This window comes from Coloeus monedula (assembly GCF_965178545.1).
Source record: "Coloeus monedula genome assembly, chromosome: Z".
Taxonomy (NCBI): Eukaryota; Metazoa; Chordata; class Aves; order Passeriformes; family Corvidae; genus Coloeus; species Coloeus monedula.
In genome coordinates this window covers 12,826,145-12,848,940 of record NC_138822.1, presented here as the reverse complement: position 1 = coordinate 12,848,940, position 22,796 = coordinate 12,826,145, and the positions used below count along the sequence as shown (strand labels likewise).

At 37.4% G+C, this 22,796-nt stretch overlaps 1 protein-coding gene across 1 annotated transcript in view; it reads left to right on the top strand.

Moving 5' to 3' along the window:
- Positions 1-22,796, top strand: part of SRFBP1 (serum response factor binding protein 1) — a 67,410-nt gene that overhangs the window by 31,943 nt on the left and 12,671 nt on the right. The window contains exon 4 of the mRNA XM_082302105.1: positions 11,529-11,600. Within this exon, the coding sequence (XP_082158231.1) occupies positions 11,529-11,600 (72 nt within the window). The remainder of the gene's footprint in view (positions 1-11,528; positions 11,601-22,796) is intronic.

Here is a 22,796-nt window from a genome sequence, read left to right as displayed (position 1 = left end):
GTGAGAATTACATTTCCAGTAGTTCATTTTCACTGGATTGAAATTGGCTTTTACTGATACCACTAGGAGGTGGTTATCAGAGTTACCGTAGATATGTGTGAAAATGCTAGATTGCTCTTCCTTGTCTTCAGACAGAAGACAGTCTGTTCCTACTAAAATAAATTATTTTACTGTACACTGCATAAATCATCTTCGTTTATGTAAAAAACAACCAAATAAGCTAGTAAAAATATAAAGAAGAGTGTCAAGAATGATCAGATACGGCACAGCATCTATATAAGGTGTAACAAAACTGGAAGAGGATTCCCCAGGATACAAAGTGAACTATTGATGTTGGAGTTTTACACAATTCATGTATTTGTCCTGGATAGTTATTGTACCATTGGTGTACCAATATTTTGCTGAGGAGCTTTTAACAGCCAGTTTGAAAATCTGCATATGCTAAAAGTAAAAATTTTTCGTGTGTGTTTTGTTACAGTCTCTTCTGTCTAGAATTTACTCCTCACCCTGGGCAAATCAGGTGACAGGTTTGTCTTGCTGAAGTTTCAAGATCTCTAGGAAAGGACAAAAACTAACTTTTTTTTTTTTTCTATGGAGCCTGGAGGAGGAGTAGTTTTCCTGGAGACAGTGCATACTGAGAAGAGGAATGGAAACAAGAAGTTCTTTCTTTCTGTATGGTGTCTAATCTTTCTTTCTTTTATTCTCTCTGGAAGCAGACAAAGGGGTTGTGCATATAGGGTCTGTGTATTCACGTTCTTCTACTTCACACTGCATCTCTTCAGGTTCTTCTGTCCTCACTCTTTGTTTCCGTCTCTTATTTCAAACCCGAATGTAGCGGGTGGGGGCTGTTACGCGGATTGCGCCCATTTGTCAGCCACTATCTTGTTGTTTGGGAATGCTGCGAGCATCCATCACGTCCTTTCTCTGGCTGCCTCGGTGGCGCCGTGCTGGCTCTCGCTCCTGCCGGGCGGGCGAGGCGGGGAGCGGGGGCGGCGCTCCAGGGGTGCCCCGCGCCCTCTCCTGGCAGGTAGCGCCGCTTTCCTGCCGTTCGCACCAAAGCCGCGCTGCTGGCAGCCGCCGGCGCTGCTGGCAGCCGCGCCGAATACCGCGGACAGTAATTCAAAACCCGGGGCTCTTCCAGCCAGCACAGGGTTCCTTGGAAATATGTTAACCCTGAAATCGCATATGGTTGTTGTTTTAATATTAGAAAAGCATTGTGGAACAAATTGTCAGTACAACGAAATTGCAGATTGCATTACAGTGCAAACGAACACTGACATTCAGAACTAAGGGACTTTTGAAAAAAAATAATGGTAATTTTGGCTCCGTGCTTGCTGTACTTCTAAGCTTGCTTTATTTCTCTTCTTTTGTTAGTTTTGTATGCTTGTAATTGTAGTTTACTTTCATAATACCTTCTACTTCTGAAATCGTCACAAGATTGCAGACTTGCCGATTGTTTTCTGTATGCTGTGCTGAAACAGTGACTGCTCTCTGAATGTGACTACTGAATCAGATGTGAACCTCCAAAATGAAACAATTCATTTAATCTAATTGACAGAACAAAATGCCAAGTTCACAGTGTTCATCTCGGTAGACTGATGTAATTGCTGGCATTTGACTTGCATACCTCTTGAAATATTAAATTAGTTTATAAACGTGGCAGAAAAGAGCAGTCTATACTTGCCAAATAAAGTTTGGGTATTTTACAAGAGCTCAAACAATTAGCCATGTTAAGTGTACTTTTGGGGAGTTGTTTTTTTCATTTTGTTTTGTTACTAAAGCATGAATAAGTAGTCCTTCCCTCAGCTGCTTGTTCTGCTTTTAGACGAGGTTATGCAGCATAGAAGAATGAGGATATTTAGCTAGAGGAAGGTAACCATTTTTGCAAAACTGTGTTTATAGGAATATGGTGCAGTTTTATTAGATGAATATTTTAATAACTTTAGTTTTCCATAGAACAATAAACCCAGAAAACTATAAAATTTTGTATTGTGAATCTTATTAGATGAAAACTCACAGGTTGATGCTGAATTTCACTTGGATCTAAACTGAGACAGCAATACTGTAGACATTTAGTAATGTTTAAAATTGGTGCCAGCAAAAACCTGACACCAGTGTAGCTTACAAAAAGAACAATTACTAGACAAGTTCCCCTTGAAGTACATTCTTACATTCCCAATGACTAACTGTAATTTTGGAGTATTCTTTTTTTTTTTTTTTGACGGGTTAGGAATAGTTAATTCCCGTCAAACTCAATTGTCCTAGGTTCATCTAAAGTGAGGTGGTTCTCAAGCTTCTGATTTTTCTGGGAAGTTGAATTCTGGTAATTTCCTCTAGTGACATCTTTGGTTTTGTTATTTTAAAATACAAATTAAATTTTACCATTGTTTTCTTAATCTGTTTTGTAGTGTTACTTTCCAAGTTGTTATTAATTCAACAAGGTTGAAAATTAATGATTTCAAGGAAGTTTTTTTTTTTTATTTTGACATGTCTTTCTTATATTAAAATCAAAGACCAGTTAAAACAACTTAAAATTCAATAAAACTTGGAAATATAAGGCAATTGATAAAACATGCAAAGTCATTAAAAATACATTAAATGTCTTTGGTGCATACTTCAGGAAAATTAGGAACTGTAAAACCATTTCTTTTTATGCTTTTCTTCCTTTTTGTAATACAGACCCTAGATAATTCGTAAATAAAAAACTCTATAACTACTGTAGAACGCCATAATAATCTTAAGCCCAAGTGATACAGGGGAATGTATTTAAATGATAATTCACTTGCCTTCAATTAGAGAGAAAATGTCTTCATTTCTTCTGGATAAAACCTCTGTTTTTAGTATATGATGATACTGAACCAAGTGATTCAGTCAGGTTGCCGGGAAAAGCTTTGTTGGCTATACCAGTGCAACAAACAAACAAAACATCAATGGATTTTTTTTTATTTTATTGTGCTTTTGCTTTTCTTTAGTTGTCTGTCTTTTATGACACAGGTGTGTACAGTAAAATTTGACTTCCACGGAAAGCTAAATCTTTACATACATACATTTTCAGACATTTATTAGACTTGCTGCATTGACTGTCAGCTTAGCAAAGGCTTAACTTCTTGGAGTTATTTATTAAAAGAAGATGTTGTTTCTGAATATGTACAAACTTCTGAAATAGTATTTATTCAAGCATTATTAGATTTCTATTTGAAATCTGTTAGTACATATATATCTGTTTGATAGTGAGAAACTTCCACAACATGCGGGGAGCATTGCTAGTTCTAAAGACATTTCTACCTCCATTGTAATGTGATGTGTAATTTTCTTAGAATAAAAAGTACATTAGTAATATGCTGATTTGTCTTGTTTATATTAATTTTGAGTGGACATACGCCTCAACAGACAGTCTTTACTTTGTCACTATATTACATTATGTTTAATAAAAAGGTCTTCCCAAACATACTCACTCTACAGTGGTCTCTTACTACACAGTAGAGTCTTATGTTTTTTAAATAGATTTACATGTTAGCACCACTTAGATTTTGTGCCTATCTGTAATTTAAAAAGCAAGAACTTATGCCTGTGACTCACCAAAGAAATCATGAAAATAGCTCCCAAAAATAGACTCCTTTATTTTTTCTATCTGAAAGGTGTAGGCTCTGGCATAATTATGCACAAACATTGAAAATCCTAAATGTTGTCTTGCCAGGAAGAATGGTAAGTCAAACTTAGTGAGGCAGAGAGATCATTAACCTTAGTGTGAGTAGATCAGGCATACCTCGTCTTTTATTTCTTTTCCTGAGGACCTTGTAGATGTTTCTGAATTTTTTGAGTATTGAAAAGAAATGGGTTTAATGGCCTTTTATTTAAATCCACCATGAACTGTGTCTTAGTAGGCATAGCAAGGCCTTTCCCTGTGTAGTATGAGTGGATTGTGATAATCAAGGGGAGCTGAGTGCTGAAGTTTCCCAACACATCCTCTGCCCTGAGCCCCAAGAGTGGTTCACCCCAGAACTCCAAGAACGAATCCCCATTTCAGCTGCACGGGCCAGCAAGTGAGCTGACACTTTCAGGAGGGGTGAGTGGGTGAGTGCAGGTTTTTTCCCAATGACTGTTAAAAAAAAAAACAAAACAAATTAACAAGAAAGTTTTTAGCATGGAGATGCATAAATATTTACTTGATTCATGGATGGTAATAATATTCTTAACAATTATGATGACTTGGCAGTCTTCATAATTTTCTGGACATCAGTCAGTTTCAGACCTATGACAGGGATGGCCCTAACAGCACCATCCTCAATCTACCTCTCATGAGGCTGTTACTGACCCCTGCTGGATTCTCACCTGTGAGTTGAAAACCTCAGTCCTTCTCAGCAGAAATTTGAAACTCTTGGTAAGTCTGTAATGCTTTCACTTCCGCAGATGTGTCTGCTGCAAAAGGAGGCAATGGCAGGTCTTTTTAGAATTGCTTTAGAAATGCAACGAATGCAACATCTTAATGATTATCCAATCTATTTCTTACCACCAAGTAAAATAAATGGAGCAATTGCGTCATTTGGGCGTTCTCATGTTGTTCAGCCAGGGGGGATAAATTGTTGCTGGGAATTATTTGTCACAGTCAGCAAAGCAGGAAATCATTAAAACAAAAGTGAGTCTTCAGCTGAGAAGTGCTTTACTGCAGAAGGTGCAGTTGCAAACAAGTAGCAAGTACAGTGTTCTGCGTTTACCTATCATCAGGGTGCAGTTAGAGAAATTTGGGACAAATCAGTAGGCCTCTCTGGAAGGATTTTATGTAATTTACAGGTGATGGATAAAGATGAGAGTGACCTGGATTGCCTGGATTCCATTGAGGAAAAAACTAAAGCCAAATGGAAGATGAAATTTCCAGGACTAAGGCTACAGGCTCTTTGTCTAGAATTAGACTTCTCTTCTGTGCGATATTACCAAGAGAGATACTGCCTCCCATTTTATTCCTATTTTAAAAATTGTAGTTAAAAAATGAGAGGAAATACAGAAAATACTTTGAGACCTTAAATATCTTTAAATTTTTATTCTGTGGTAAATGAAGTTCAAGACATCTAATTACTTAGAAGACAGTTTGAGAGGTGTTTTACTAATAGTTCATAGAGACTGGCAGGAGGGCAGGCAGCTACTTGAAAGTGCCTAGCTTTGTCAGTGGTAAAATTACATAGGGATTTTGTAATAAAGCAGGTATGTCAGCGTAACTCTGATTTGTTTAATAAACTTGCTAATAAGCTTAAGCCACACTTAACTAGACAATGTCATATTTTACTTACCACTTAAATTTTGTGTTATTCTGTTTATTAATTTTATCCAGATTGCTCTCTTGGCAATACTGTTCATCTTGGTTGCACATCGAGTAAAACGGGACTTGGGGAGACAGAGGTTTGGGGGGTTTATTTATTTTATTTTTTTTTATAGGCAGAGTGCCATTTACTTTGCTATGGCGGTCAACTAATGTGACTTACATCCCTGGAAATCCTTGTGTGTGTATCTACGTCTGAGCTACTGACAAAGGACTTGTATTTACAAACTGGGGAAGAAAATACTCTTTTTCTTCATAATGAGTTTGATAATAAATTAGAGCACTGCATTTCTTGAAAATATGCCTTCATAACTGAAATGAATTTGTGCTCTTATAATGGATTCAGTTTCTTTTTGGAAGCTGGATAAGCTTTCAGGTGAGCCATGGCTGATTTGAAGGTATCCCGTTTTTGTGTACTTTCACAATGGGAATACTTACCCCTAAGTCTAAGACTGCTTTTGTTCTGAATGACTAAAATACTGAATTTCTAAAGATTTAAGGGAACAAATTGGTTATGACAAGAAGACACGCAGGGATTAAATTGTAGGAAAAAGTGTTCTGGAAGTTTTTTCTCTTGCACCTTTCTCCTCACTAAGCAACCTAGAAAAATGGCAGAAAGTAGAAAAATCAGACTGAATGCTGTAAAAAATATAAGAAGCTTCATGAGAAAGTAGTCTCAAACACAGGCTTAAGAGTAAAAATTATGGTTATGTTTTAAAAGCTGCAAGTATATTAATGGATAGCAAACTATAGCTGAGATTTCAGCAGAAATACGACTTTTGGTAAGGGTGTTCTATTTCTATATTCTCTGATTCTATTACTTACTTTTTGATGAAGTTTCACTATTTTAAGGTGAAAGTTATTTTTTCATATGGAAAGGCTTAAAACTTGCACAGCTAAGAAAATACGAAAAAATAATGAAAATTAATGAATTTTTTGATATACATAAACAAAAATTACTAGTCAAAACAAAATTGAAATTGTCATTTTTAATAGTCTGAAGACTCCTAAATTGTTTCCACAGGCCACTGGCAGACTGTTTTTTTTCTGAGTCATCTAAAACTGCCTGAGACAGCATAGCTGGGAATACATTTAGTATGAAAAATCTTACATTTCTGAGATGTGTTGAAGCCTCATTTGACAGTGAGATTTTTTGTCTTTGCTGTTTTCCAGAGGCTATTCAATAAACTACATTTCCATGCCTTTTAGGTTTGAACCTCTATCTTACCCAGTATCACTTTGATAAAGTGTCATCTGATCAGCCACAATCAATATAAGCATGAAATCCTATTTTTACATGCTATTTACGCTTGACATACTTCTCTTCAATGTAGTCTTGTCTTTCTGTGTAAGACACTTAGGGTTTATTAAAAAAGAAATCTCCCAACGTTGCTGTTCTAAGTTTCTGTAAGTACTGGGGGTGAGCTCACTGCCTTCAGTACCCTGTTCAGAGGCGAGTGCCTGCCCTGTAGCTACCCCTTCCTGTGCCCCAGTGCTCACTCTTCCCAGCCCAGGCCAGTCTTTGCCCACCCATATTTACTTTTTCCAAAATCTGGCATTTCAATGTGACTTCATATCCAACGCTGGCTTCACGCGCTATTACTAGTAGTTACCTTAGTACCTTGCAAGATGTCCGCCTCTGAAGTCTGCCCTGTATTCCACCTTTCCATGGAACTCGTCTGTTTTTTGTGTAACTCTGCCCTGATGATCTGTACAACCACTCTGCAGCTTCTTGCATTATCTGTCACATCCAGCAGTTTTCTTATGTCCAGTAGCTTTTCACATCCGGTTTATTCAGCTTAATCTCAGGCCAAGGCCAGGTCGTCTGCCTTGCAGCCCTGACAGGATCCAACTGGCTGACAGGTCAGTTCTGACATCCTCAACTGCCCACTGGAGCAGCTGCCTGGGCAGTGAATGGCTGGAGGAGCATCAGTCCCCACACTGTTGAAAAATTGAGCCAGACTGGTCCTACTGCTGCCACTCCTTTGCCACCTCCTTCCAGTGTCATCTTGGCATTCCAGTGGCCGTTTGTGGGCTCAGCTGAGGCATCAGGACAGACAGCTGCACTGCACCATCATGCTTTGTGTTGGGTACGTCAGCCTGCAGAATCTTTCCTTGCTCATGTCCCTGTCTCGTAAGGGTTTCATAACAGAAGTTGAGACAGGGGTGCAGTCTGTAAGTAAAAGAAAATTATTTCTTCTGTGGTTGCTTACTGCCCATTATCCATCAGCATGCCAGCATTTGCCAACTATAGTACTAATGCCAGTAGTGCTGGCAGTGTTTTACTTCTCATAATTGTCTCTCTCCCACAAGAGAAAACATGGTCGGTCTGCAGGGCAGAAGGGTCTGTTGATCCCAACAGTTTTGTATCCTCCCTTAGGAGGCAGTCAGTATGTCAACACCTTGCTTTTAAGGTTTTGGGTTCGGGTATTTTTAGGCATTTGGGGGTTATTTAAAACAGTTGTCAGGGATGATTTTCAAGGAGAAAGAGTGTGTGCCTTAGTTGGTAGAGGGCTTATGTCTGTATTTCCCTAATCTAGATTTATTGTGGTTTGTATACTTCATACAGTAGCATCTTTGTCTTGTTCCCTCTTAACTTTTGTATTCCTTGCTCACTTGGAACATAACATCTGTTTTGGAAACCTACTGACACAGGTTGTGACACCAAGCATTAATATAATTTCAGAAAGCAGCTATAATCTGTGAGAGTATTTGGAAGGCAGTGAGAGTGTTCATTAGGGGCCTCAAGAAGTGGATCTTCTCAGTGCTAAAGGGATAGAAAGGAGGGGGGGAAGGGATGAAGAAAAGAAAAACACAGAAAGTAAAAGAGCCCATGGACAAGGGATAAACAGAGACAGGGACAAAGACAATTGATCTCCAGTTGCTAATAATGGGCCATTAAAAAACTACTGATACTTTGCAGAAGTTGGCTTTGCAGAAGGCCAACCTTGGCTTTGTAACTGATAAGGGGGAACAATAGGAACATGAGGATTTGGGGATGTGGGAGGACCTGTGAACTACACAAAACTTACTAAGCAACACTTGGGGAGCATAATTGGAAGCGAGCATTTGAGGGGCCAATCTTAGCCAGTTCTAGTCCGTAAATTTACCTGACCAAGCACTGCAACTGATTGAGACAGTCTGTTATCTTTTTATTTTTCCTTACCTGTGTGTAATCTCACCCCTTTGTCCCTTGTGTGCAAGTGCTGTAAGGACTAGGTTAGGCCAGCTACTGAGGTTATGGGGCAAGCAACAGGAGTCAGGCTAGGAGTGTAGGGGTAGGGCCCTGAGCAGCCTGTTCTAGCAGGAAATACCCCTGCCCATGGTGGGGGTAGGAACTAGAGAATCTTTAAGACCCCTTCTAACCATTCTGTGTTTTTACGGTTCTGTGGTCTGGGAAGGGGTGTCAGGTGGGTAGAGGGCCCTTGCTGGTGCCTGTAACATGAGTGGGAGTGTGTGCATCTGCCTGCTAGTGACTTGCTGCCAGCGAGCAAGTAGGATGCCCACAAGGGGGATGGGCCCCACCCAACCTGGCTTTGAATATTCCCAGGGGATGGGGTATCCACAGCTGCTTTGGGCAACCAGTGCCAGTGCCTCACCATCCTCACAGTAAAGAATTTCTTCCTAATTCCCATGGTGTCCAAGAGCTATGGACACAGGCAGAGGGGTATTAGATGGTCAGAAGGACATGCTGTGCTGATACTGAGGGATCCGTGAGTGCTCATGTGTTTGTGCATTTTGAGGGGGTGGGAGGTGGCATTGCTGTCAATAGTGAGCTTCAGTCCTGATCAGAAAAGAAGAGGTCTTGGCTAGCTGTACTGATGCTTGTGTGAGTCCTGAGAGTGCTGTGTGCTGCATACCTTAACTACTGGTTGAACCTTGTCAATAAGAAAACAACTGCTACATCTGTGGACCTGGGACAGATACCTCCAGGTCTCTGGACACACTGGGCTGGACCGCAGCATCAGGCAGGAGGAATCCCTAGTCTCAGAGATGCTGGAAGGGGGCAGGGATTTATAACATCCCTTAGCATAAATGGTGAAAGAGAGTTTCATAATAGATATTCAATACTAAGGTTTTCTTGGTGAGTCAGGAGTTACTGAGGTATGTGCATCTCAAAGTTGAGAAAACTCTGCTGGGAAAAATACCACTATCTCCCTTTTTTATAATCTGCTGCTGACCATTAATAGACAGAATAAACATGTATTTATTACAGTAACTTGACTCACGTGGCTACTTTTACAAAACCAGGGTGCTCTGGAATAGTTAAGTCAAAAATGCTTTGTTTGCCTTAAATCTAAGAGAAGTGAAGGAGATTATTTTATAAATTTGGGGATTTAAGCCTTAACAGAAGGTTCTTGGCCTCATTCTGTATCTGAGGCATTTCAATGTGGCTTTCATGACTTCACATTCCAAAGTGTAATTCATTCTCCAGTATTATTCATGATTCTGCAATGTCTTGGGAATTCTGCAATATTGTCATATCAAAATTAAACTTCTGACATTCTCATGGAGGGATTGCTGAAGTTCATCTGCCTCTGCCCTGAACCCTGTTCCTGCATTTAAATCCTAAGGAGACAGGAAATAGGCAGTTTTATTTGGGATGAAGATCATAAGAATTATCTTTTTTGTTGTTGTTTTTTTTTAATAAACCAGCAGCTTGATTTGATGAATAATACTGGGTTTCAGAGCTTCATTTGTAACCCCCAACCTGCTATGTGACAGTAAGCATGTCACTTAACCAACGTGTCCTACTTTCACCATCTGTGAAACACTTTGAAAAGTCATGGAAAACTGAATCATAGGGCTTTTCCATCTCTGTTAGGTCATCCAACTGTTCATCTGCCAGTAGAAGATTGTTTCCTACATCCACCAGTGTTTTTCCAGTGTGGATTCTGTCCTCTTAAGTGTGGTTGGGCTTCCACTAGCACCTTTGGGAGATGATTTTGCAGAGTTCTAGATCTTACTTTCAGGAAGTTCTTCTGACATTCACAAAAAGAGATTTTTGTTGTTGTTGTTAATTTAACTATGTTCTGTTACTTTTTTCCCCATTACTAGATAGTTTTTTACAGTTTCAAGACATACACAATTCATGCAACACCTTAAAGGTCTAGATAAATTGCAAGTCTCTCTGTAAGGTATCTTATCTATAAAAAGAAGAAAAACAAAAGGTTTTGAGATGCAAGGTATGACCTTTTATAAGAATGTAAACTACTTGGTATTTCCTGAAATTATGTCTAAGGAAGTTTACAGACTGCTCCAGAGTTAGGACAGAAGAGGGATAGAATATGGAACTTAGCAGTGATGTTAAAATGAAAGTGTTGGAATAGGTATCAAAGATGGTTAAGCAGGAGAAGAAAGAAATTAACAAATGCAATATAGTTGTTGAACATAAATAAATTACTTTGTACAGAGCTTTAACTTTTCAAAATGTGTGGAAATTATTTATGTCCTGCATAAGAGTAGTTACACTGGTTTTAAAATAGCCATCTGGGAAACAACTGGTATGTAACATGATTTTTTGTTTCACTGCCCTCGGAGGAAAATAATATTCAGTTAATTCAGTTGATGAGGTTAATAGAACATTTTGTAATACAACCTGCATCAAGCATGTGTCTTAAAATAGTGAGAAATCTGTCATGGGGGCATCTTTCGTAAAATACTGAGCTTTTAACAAAATCCACTTGTCCAGGATTTTCATTCCTCTATTTCAGCTGCCAGTGGAAATGCTTAGGTCCAGGAATAAAAACTGCATGTGTAGTCAGTTTCTTTAGAAAAGATATGTTTTTTTTCATCTCTGCTTCATTTTCATTGTCTTAAACTTATATGTTCACATGTGTTGATAAGTTCTGATATAACTTCAGAGTCTAAGATAAGTCAGGAATTTAAAGCCTTGCAAAGTTTATTTGTAGTAAAACAATATGGGTAATTGAAATATTTCTGCAAATAAAACCACCCTACTGCATACTTTGCTGCTAAAAAATCCCTTTTGCCTTCAGCAGTAGTATATACAGTTAGATTAGGTATAAGGTAGTGTTTTGGAAAGGTCAGTATAAATGTAGTGTTTACATGCATACCAAAAGTCTCCATATAACAAACTGGTTTTCTTCCTTTAAAAAGAAAAGAATGGTTAGAATGTTTATGAGGAAGGTGAACCTTAGAAAGATTTCATGAAGTCTGATCATAAGAAGAATAAACCTATCTTTCATTACAGGAGATAAAACCAGATGAAGTTACCAGACTTGCTCTTAGGACAGAAGTTAATTTTGAAATTGTCTGCAGAAAGGTAAGACTTGCTGGATCTTGTTGTCCTTTCCCTGCTTCTCTGAGTGAGAAAAGATGCGTATGTGAGTGCAAGTACATGGATTTCGCACAGTGTGTTCTGTTTGTTGTGTTGTGTCTTCATTATAGATCTTCCTTTTCTGAGGAAGTTTATCCACTCGGACATATCTACAGAAAAATGAGTATCTGTCTAGTACAAGTGACTTGTCATCATTGGTCTGGTGGGCTAGTCCCTAGTAACTGGAGCAGAATACCAGGAAGCATAGCAGTGATTTCTTAGTATTTATAAATAGATTTCTTTTGTTTATATAGTGTATATATACATGATTCAATTAGTGTAAATAATCTAAGTAAGGTTTCAACAACAGTTGGAAAAAGACTCCCAATACTTTTAAATGTAGAGAGACTTTTCCACATGTAAACAAAGCACGACAAACGTTAGCTTGAAATAAAGGTGGAATTCTAACACCCCTGTGGCTCATTTGTTTCAGTGTAATGTTTCTCTTGAAGCCTGCTGATGGTACAGTATTAAATATTAACTGTCTAACTAGCGATGTCTGTAAGAGATTAAGTGAAGACATAGAAGTGGAGAGACACTTGTTGCAATAAGCAGCTGAGGTTGAGAGCAGTACCATTCCAAATGACATGCTGCATTAGTGATGCCAGAAAGCAATTCTGAATTTAAAAATGTCAATACATGAAGTTTTATGATTTTTTTTGCTTTATCCTAAATTCTTGTGGGTGGCCCACTGAGGAAGGCTGAAACCTGAAATGTTTATAGTACACAGGGTAAGTTTTAATGTAGAATTGGATCATTTACTTGTGTAATGGCATCATTAGTTTGTAATATAACTCTGCTGTTGCATATGGCAGTCATGTGTGATGTAGTTCAGTTATTAGCATAGTATGCAGCAAGTTTTTCAATATTTCATGTCAGCAAAATCAAGTTAATAGGAAAATATCATAGGAATTTGGTATTTCTGGATCAGTGTTTGGGTAGAAGCATCTTAACTGTTTTTCCTTCTCTTAATGATAGAAGAGAGTAAGGAAAAGGTCACAGATAAACTGACATGAAGCTAAAAAGCATTCTTCTTCTAAATTTATTTGACCAGGATTTTCCAGCGTGAAGATGAGGTAGTCGGAAACTGGTTACTGTAATGTTAGAAATGGTGCAGACGTGAAGATTTTGAATGTGCGAGCACATGTGGAGAGGGATTTAATTTTTGAAGAGTGATTATAAATTGAAACAGTGACGTTTAGTCACTTAACCATAGTAGACTCTTCTGCCAAGATTTCAAATGCACCATGCTGATTCTATGAAGTGTAGGAGTACCAAAATTAAATAATTGATGTTATTTTTTTAAAGGAATTTATGAGTTTACAGTTGGAATTCTATTTACTAAGAGGGCAATTTTATTGACAAGAATGCTGAAGGAGTATAATTGATCTTCCTGGTTTATTTCACCACATTGTTTTTTTATATATTCACAGTAACGACTGATGGTATGCTTCTCATATTTACTTAAAGTCTTAAAATAGGCTTTAATTTAGCTTTAGTTCTTGAAAATGTATAATTGTGAGCATCTTCATGGAATTTTTGGGCGTTTTGATCTTTGCTGTTTCTATTACTTTTTGCTGCTGGTCCCATTTTTCAGAGGAATGGAATTCTGTTAATCTCACACTTTGTAGTGGATGGAACTTACATTTCAAATCAAGCTGATGGATGAATGCTGATGTTTTTTTAAACCCATAGAAGGTTTTAACCTCCTCACTGCAGAAGAAGAATATGTACAATTAATTATAACAGTATGTTGACAAGTGGTGGCTGTGCCATCATAACTTCATTGGTTGCTTTTGGTTGGCCATAGCATTTCCCCAACTAAAGAAGGCATCGGTTCTGTGGTTAAGCAGGAGTTAATTTTCCAGTATTTTATTTCTTATTTTCCCACAGTTAGTTATTAAACATACAATAAAAAATATATTTGATTTTCTCTCCCTAGCAATATTCTGTAGTCTCATGAAATACAGACCACACTGTTTACCTTTTCATTAACTTGAGTTTAAAAGTATTTGAAGGAAAACATCCTGTGGCTGTTTTCGTTTTCAGAATAGGTTTGTTTTCATTGACAAAAGGCAATCTGCTTTTAATTCACTGTGGAATGCTGAATATTAGTTTTGCATAGTGGTCATGTAGTCAAGATACTTGTTTAATTGCTTCTGCTCACTGAGATTTTATGTTTCATTATTGTTTCCCCAACATTTTTCAGAATAAGTGAAGCATAGTTTTCTATTTTAAAAGAGTTTGCATATATTTCAGTTAAGTACAATAAAATTGTGCTAAGTGGCAATTTACTGTGAGTTACTGTGATTTAGCTGTAAATATCTCTGTATTGATAATAAGCACATCAGATTTATGTAGTTGCAGGGGGAGTTGGCAAGAGTCACGAGCTCTGTGATGCAAGACTTTTCATAAAAGCATTACAAGAAGCAGCAGGTGAACAGTTCTTCATGCACATCTGCTGAAATATTTTTAATCCATATGAATATTGCTGCACCTGGCACCATTGTTACCAACAGGTGATAAACTGTATTGTAAAACTTGTAGTAAATGTTACCATGCAACTTTGACCAGGCTTTATATTGTTGATTGTATTTACAGCTGTTGAAAAACAGAAGCTGTATTTTCTAGGTTTTCTTCAAGTCCTTGTGAACTTTCTATACCAAGCTGTGCATTGTCTGCCACAAATATATTTGACAGACATTAGTAAAAGTAGAAAAACATGTCACAGAGCTCCTATTTTAAACTCATATTTTCAGCTGTGATGGCATTTTGAACTGTTGCACACAGCATATATTCCTAACTGTTATGGGAGGCTTGGTTCATCAGTGTTGTGCTCCACTGAACTGAAGTTATAAATTGGAACCTAATCCTAATATAATGCTATTCATTACAAGCAGAAAACTGAACTGAGAACTGACAAAGTCTTAACTGTTATCTTCAACTTGTTGCTAACATAGCTTTAAGGTAATTCAGATAGGTGAAGATAGGCAGGATAAGTAAGTTAATATGTATTGATGTTTTCCCAGTATTAGAAAATTTTGTGTATAATCTGGTCTGTTTCCTCTGGAAAAGGGGACGTTAGTCCACCTGCAAACACCTTCATAAGCACAGTGAGTTTTGTTGCCTTTGCTAACAGATATTGACTAATGTATTGTAGCATCTCATTTAGCTTTTTTCCAGTAAGTCTTTGGTGTATAGCACATGAGAAAAAAGTGCATGTGTTTTAAACCCTTCAGAACAACAAAATTCCAGCATAATGGAACTCTGCTACAAGCAGTGATATGTCATCTTGCCTTAAGTCAAAATACTTCTAATTTTTTCTAACAAATAAAGTCTATGTGTTTCAAAATTCAGTGACTGATTTGGGGGAGCAGGGTTGAAACAGAAATTAACTATTGTATTTTACTTTGAGTGAAGAATAGAGTACCAATAGACATTATTATCAGAGATTGAATTGAGCACATGGTTCTGACTTGCAGAAATACCAACAAGCATTCACAGATGATAAATACTACCTATATTTTTTGCTTTCAGATGCAATTCTCACATAACCTTAGGAGCATAGTACTCCCTTCTTTTACACTGATCTTTAGTCTGTGGTCCTTGAGAACAGTGCTACCTTTTCCTGTTAAGTGTTGTATTTCCATCCATTGCTCAGTCCTGTTGTGTTTGAATCATACAGATGCTTGTCTGCAAAGAGGATTCTGCACAGCAAATTTTGAGTATATTATGATCCTCAGAGTTTTTTGGGGCCATGCCACATCCCTCTGAAAAGCTTGCCACAGTTTCTAAGTGTGTTGAGAAATTTTTTGTAGGCCAGAAATGTAAGTCATTAGTAGCCCTTAGAAGCATTTCACTCCCTCCCCCTGCCAATTTAAGGTCTGCCAAGCTTATTTTGGATTGCTTCATGTACAGGAACCAACTTTGTCTTGTTTGGAATTTAAAAGGAATTCAAAGACTTTAGAAATAGGATCTCAGGCGGCTCATGCACAGCCATAGGGGGACATGTCAGGACTTGACTGAGCAACTGGATACACAGTATGAGTTTCATCATTTAAAATCTAAGCTGCCTGATGAGGGCAACTCGCCTTAACATGATTTTGGAGGGCTTATGTTAGTGCTGTGTTGCTTCTGGTTCAGATATTTTTAACAGATGCCCAGACTGATACATTATAGTTAGAAGTTCTGGGGTGAGTGAATTTAGTGTCTATGGGACTTTACCTATATGACTTAAATGAACTTGGGATAGGGGAACCAACCAAAATACTAACAGTAATATGAAAGGGTGATTTATCAAACAAGACTTTGTCTGAGGTACATGTGAGAAGACCCTGCTTCCCAGACTTCTTGAATTCACTGGATCTCTGCTGTGGGACTAAGGAAGTCGTTGTGCAAAAAGGACATGAGAAAAAGGTAGAAAGGTGTTTCTGCACAGGACAGACAGGAAGGACGAAGTTACAGGGCTAAATATGTATTGGCTTTATTTCTTTCAAAAGCGTGTTTCAATCTTATTATCAAAATAGCATTTCTCAGATTCATGTCCTTTTTAAATTATGCAGGTGATGGCCTTAGAGTCATCTATGAATTCTCAGCCTCTCATCAGTATGCAAGAAAGGAGCAAGGGTGGAGAAGTCACAATACTAGTTTTGGTTTTATTCTTCTTTTTAGATTTATATTGAAAATGTTTTTCACACCAACAATATGTGAAAGGCAATCTATGAAAGGCTGCTAGCTTTCAGGCTTTAATTAACAGTGAGTAATTAATTGGAGCAGCAGTTTTCCCAGAGTAACTCATTAGATGGATACAAGGCAGTGTTCTTGCTCAAGGAATACACAAGACATTGTTCTACTGAATACACTTATTTATTGGGGAAATTTTAAACTTAATACTCCTAGTACTTTCAAACTGTGTGGTAGGAAAAGAAAGATGTAATTTCTGAATCAAGTAGAATTTTTGAGAAAGCACATCTGCAACTACAGAGGAACAGTCATATCTGTATTTCCTAATTTTGAGAAATACAAAGGTTTCTCTTTCATCTGACAATCCTAAATCTATGCTTGTGATCTTTGCATTCCTTTATTTTGAAAATGTTTTTCCTAGTGGAAAACACCTAAAAAAACCCCTCTGTAGGGGTTAATCTGAGGAAATGCACTAAATCATAAAAAGGGCCCCTAAAAGGGGTTTTTTGCATTTTAACTGAAGACTTGTTGTTAGCTTCAAAGGCTTTGGATCAGACACAAAATAGTTGCTGTCTTTTGTTTGGGGTTTAGAGGATTTTTCCACAACCTCCTCCCTTCTCCTCCCCCCAGCCCTCCTGAAGAATTCGACTCATAACACAAACATACTAATTAGGATAGATGTTATTACAGATGTGAAACTTCTGTTTCTGTTATTAGTGCCTTTAATAGTAGATTATTATGTACATGGATTTTTAACATTGCTTATGGAAATATTTTGTTTGCAATACATAAACCATAAGGATAGGACTACTGTATGAATCAATTTTCTTTGTGATACTGATGTGATAGTCCATAAACTTTGTATAATATGCTTATCATTAATACTTTGCAATTTTGTGGTTTGATTTTGCCTGTGTAGGGGCAAATGGCTGGTGTTTTTGAGAAATCCAAGAAAAACTTCATTCTCCTTTTTATATGAATTCTGGTTGTTACACTCTGATGATTTAATTGCCTACCTGGATTTCATGAACAATCTCCATCTCACTCCCGTTCCCCTTCTCTATAAGTATTAATTATTGGTAACATTGTTATCTTACTTCCTTTTGCTCCAGAAGGAATGGATTGCCTTACTAGGTGCATGGATGTTTCTATTCTCCAACAATGTGTTTATGCTGAAAATAATATATTCAATTTATTTTGCCACATGTTAAAATGTTACCTTCCCTTCTTATTTCAGTATGAAACAATAGATACTCATTTGCATATTAGATGCTAGATAGACTTTTCTCTCTGTAAGAGGTGCATCTGTCACTATGTTATATTTTTTGGAAATGAGTTGCATTAATTTAATACTACAATTTCCTGCATCACAGACTAAAATAACTGTCTTGGTGCTGGGTATCAGTATTACAGAGCTGAATTTGTTTTGTCCTGAGTATTTTGACTCCATTTGAATGAAAGTTACACTAAATGTATGAAGCCACTGTTTCCTGAGAATTTTCCGTGTCAAACACCAGATGTTAGTGTTAAACAGGAATGTCTGTGGTCTTCCTAAGACTACTGATGAAGTGAAGAATTTTGCATTCATTGATATCACATTGCGTTCACTGAATATCACATTCAGGTGTAAATACTTTCTCTGTGTGACTGATTGTTTTCTTTTCCTGAAAGTTCCTCATCTACCAAATTTGATTCCAAATTTCCAAGCTGTTTAGCATGGCTTTCATATACATCAGGCTATATTTTAGAACCTAGAATCCATTACTATGGCTGCAGCTAAAGTTTAATGTCTGTCTGTCTGCTAGCCCAGCCAGTATCAGTCCCTCCCCAAGCTTCCAGTGGGAGACTACAGGGTTGTAGTAGGTTCTGTCCATGTCACTCCCACTTTTGGTTAGCCACTCCTTCCCTCCACCACACTCTTTCCTTACTGTCTCTGGAACAGTAGATCTCTTCAGTTGCCCCTTCGTATTCAAACTAGGCTGACATACATTCTCCACTGTAGTGCCACTGTTTGAGAGCAAGGAGGTAGACTAGACCAAGGTTAGCATCATCTTCAACATCAGAGTAGCAATTGCAATGAGCTCAGTTTAACTGCAGCTTTGATTTTGTTAACTCTGGAAAGAGTCTTCTTTTAAGTTCGGTATCGAAATAAACTGCTAGTAACTTTGGCAGTACTTCACAGAGATACTGTTTATCTCTGACACAAAAGGACTGTCTCCTTTCAAATTTTAAATTGCTAGTCCAAGAATCTTTCTACCACTCATTTGCATTCCTGTGAGGCTGTATTTCTTCAATTTTGTTGCCTGGCTGAACTGTTTAAGTTTGCTAAAGTACAAGGGCTAGACAAGGCTCAGACTCAGAAGTGGTATGATTGCCTTTGATTTGAATACACTCATTTCACTTATTTGATGTGCCAGACCAGAATGTGGGCAAGCATATTATTGTTAGTAAAGCTCAGAGGAAGTTGATTCACATTTTTGTGAGTGATATTTGGCTTGGATCCCCAGGTGATTCAAATACAATGAATATGCTTGTGAGGGTATAATGGATGAAAAGCTGAGTGGGAAGAGCAGTACTTTTAGAGTCAGATATACCTGTGGTGGTGATGTTGTGATGCATGGTGCTGCACATGCACATGGTGGTACTCCTTCAGTCCCAGAAAGCTTTATGTCACACCACTCACAAAAGACAAGCAACTCATAACTTTCATTTCTATTTTAAATGAGTATTTGAGTGATGTGTGATCAGTATCTCACTGGATACGAGCTGTCATGGGAATAATAGAGGAAAATATTAGAAGTAGTCTTGTTTCTATGCTTTCCTTGAAGAAAATACAAGAAAAGTGGCATAACAAGAGGTTCTCAAGGTATTGTGGTTGATTTGGCTACTTTTTGGTTTGGTTTGGTTTGGTTTTGTTGTTTTGTTGGGTTTTTTTAAATAAAGAAAGGCCAGGTTACTGATGTCCACAATCTCCTTCTCCACAATATTTTCCAGACTCTCATACAATGCCTATGAGGCAGAATATCAATGCCTGGATGAGTATATGGTATAAAAATGAGACACGTAGGTATTTGTAGTACATTTGGGGCCAGGAAAAGCTGGAAATGAAGGATGACCTGAAGCATAATCAAATTTGCACTGGGCTCTCAGCACTGAAAATTCTGAAGGACATAAAGGAATATTTAAAAGCATAGGGAAGGTTATATGTGTGGAGGAATATCAGATTAACATTGACATGACATACAGGGAGCATGGGGCTACTTTTCAGGATGTCTCTCATAGCCCAAGGATAGAACAGCTTGATCCAATAAGTAATGAAGGTAAATCAGACTGTCTACAGTGATGATTGACACCTCCAATACTAAGCCACGGGGAAAGAGTGTAACTTATGAATGCTTCCATATTAACCCTTGCACCAAAAACAATAATGGAGGGACACTAGAATTCCTGACATGTGTCATCATCACAGATAATACAGATACCCTCCTTCCACCAGGTCTTCAAGATACGTAATGCAATTTACCATCTTTACAGGGATAATGGTGTGGGATGTACATGCATGAGAGTGGTACTTTTCTGTGAAGCACTGTAGTTTAACAGCTCAAAGGTATTACTGGAAAAGAAAAGCTCTCTGAAGTGTTTTGAGTGGAAGTTCCAACTGTCACGAAACTTGGATACCAATAATGTACTACAGGCCCCAGTGAGAATGGTAATGGTGAACAGAAAATGTTCAATGAGACTAGAGAAGCTACACATTTAGGATAGATAATAGGAGTCAGTGTTTTCAGTTATTCTTAATTCTTTTGGATACTAAAGACAGAATCTTTATATTTTATGTATCCATAGGGAAAGTAATCCATTTGTAAAGTTGATCCACATGAAGGGGTAGGGAGATGGATGTGCTCAACCAAATGACAAAGCAAAATGTTTCCTCTGTCTTGTCATCTGTCTGTAAATCCTCTGAGAATTGATACTCATTGAGCAATTTCAGCCGAGGTTCCCGTAGCTGGTTTTAAGAGTATTAACTTCCAGTAGGAAGGCTTTTGTGTGTGTATGTATGTGAGAAGGAAAGATCAGTGTACCCTGGAGGGAAAAATGGTCATAGTTTATTACCTCTTGATCTTGTTTTGAGAAGCACAATACAGTTGGCACTCTATGATAGTGCCCTCCTATCTAGGAGAAAAGTGCAGGGAGAGAGAACATAAGGTAGAATTTACATGAATTTAAACATTCTTCTGGTTGCTTGCTTAGAGAACTTTAAATGTTAAGATGTCTTTAATGTTACATAAACAAATGTGATTACTTAATGTTAAAGACTAACAGTTCCTTGTGCATTATTAACTGGAAAAGCTCTTTCTGTATATTTGCTTTGTAGTGTGACTCAGAATTGCATTGCAAAATCAGAAAAAAAATCTGACATTCCTGATATTTCTAAAAATGAAAAACAGCTGCTGCTGTCTTATTCTCCTTTTATTTTTACAAATGAAACTCGATCAGTTTTTCATTATATATCATGTAAAAATAAAGTGCAATATCATTCTGATTTCCACCCATCTCTCCTGTCCAGGTAAGTTTTTAAAGTGCCCAACTCAATAATAAGAAATGGATATTTATAAAAATGTAAAAAAAAAAAAAAAAAAAAAAAGTTACAGGATTAAGTGGGCTCTTTCAGCTCATTATGAAGCCCATCAGTCTGTTGTTAAGACTGGAAAACTAGAAGAAAAGTGCTAGAGCTACCATTGCTTGAACTTTGAAAAACTTAACTGTAAAACGAGAAAAATTAGATGTTCCTGAATTATTGGAATTCTGTTTGAAAAAAACTCTCATCTATTGGGACAGCAGAGAATATAGCTGCTACAACCATCCACATAAAAAGGTTATAGCTTGGTAAAATGACAGCATAAGTTTGCAGCACATTGCATCTCTCTGGCAGTATTGGTAGGTAAGACAAAGTACGGGAAACTGGAGATAACTGATGACTTAGTGGAAATAGAACAACATCAAATTTCAAGTGGTGATGATCTAGTTTTTCTTGGGATTGGAAGTCAAATAACTGCCAAATGATTGGAGTGGTTCAGTGGTTACACGTTAGGAAAACTCTGCATGCCAGAGTTAAGTAGTAATAATAATGTAATAGCCTAAAAGATGCCCGAGAGCCTCTAAGCATAAAGGTTCTATGTGCCATATGGTGAAATACGTGATATAAAATCTGAACACCCAGGATTTCCATCTCTTTTACATCCATTCTCTGCTGATGTGCTCTAGTAATACCAGGGCTTACATATATATCTGATGTGTGCTTATCATTAGAGTAGGTCTTGAATGCATTGAGTCAATAGACTTAATAACGGAAAATCTGCATTTTGGTGCCAAAGAACTGGCATGTTTATCTCTGATGTTTTAATAGTTTTTCAGTGAACTGAATTTGTATTTCCATTGTCTTTTTCAGAAAAAGGCTGAAAGACATATATATATGTTAGAAAAAAAATCTGTTTTCAATCATGCACACAAATTGCAATGTGGTATGCCAAGAAATGCTGTCTTGTTTTGAGTAGTATATTATAACACAGCCTAACCCTCATTAGTGCGTGCAGTGCTTGTGACGTCTTTTAAGTCATCTGTGCCTCCAAACCTCTGGCTCTCATATTTAGTTCCTTCAACAGTGTTTTGAACAGAAACATGTCTCTCCTGAGAGTTCTGTTTGAAGACATTAACCTGACAGTATTTTAGTTATATATAGGTGTGTTCCTTGGTGATAATGCTTGTAAATGTAAAGGTCTGAGCAAGACATGGTTTGTCCACAGGGATAATTTTTTTTCCTTTATATCTTAAGTTATCTGAAATATACCTGATTGAATTGGTGCTTGTTTTTCAAACATTAGCTAGTTTTGAAGCATTACATCTGTTTTAAATTTGAGGAACTCAACTATGTCTACTTTCTCTGCTATAAACTTAAATTAATATGTGCTTATACTTACCATGCAGTATCAGGCTGCATCTGACAAGTTATAGTTGGAGGTTTAAGCATCTGTTTTAAAGTGAAATATTTTAAGGACTTTTCAAGATTACATCCCTGGTAGTTGGGTACAGAGTTTTGTAGCATATTGACATCTCATAGGGAGAGTAGTGGATTTCTTTGGTTCATCCAAGACAGAATGTTTTAAACTTTTTGGCCTATTATAATAGTTTTAATAATACAGAGCTCATCCCTGTATCACACCAATTTAGTTGCTACCATGAGCTCCACTCAATCGTTGGACAAGCCCATGGTGCACAGCTGAATCATGGGAGTTCAGATGCATTCAGGTTAACATGAAGTCAGAGAACTGTTTACTGCTTGGTTTACAGCACTGCCTGAGTGTTGTTGGTCTCCTTTGTGTTTCTGCTCTCCTTTCTATAACAAATAGGTATAAATAATAAATTTTTAATTTTTTTCTAAGAAATGGTTCTTTGAGATTT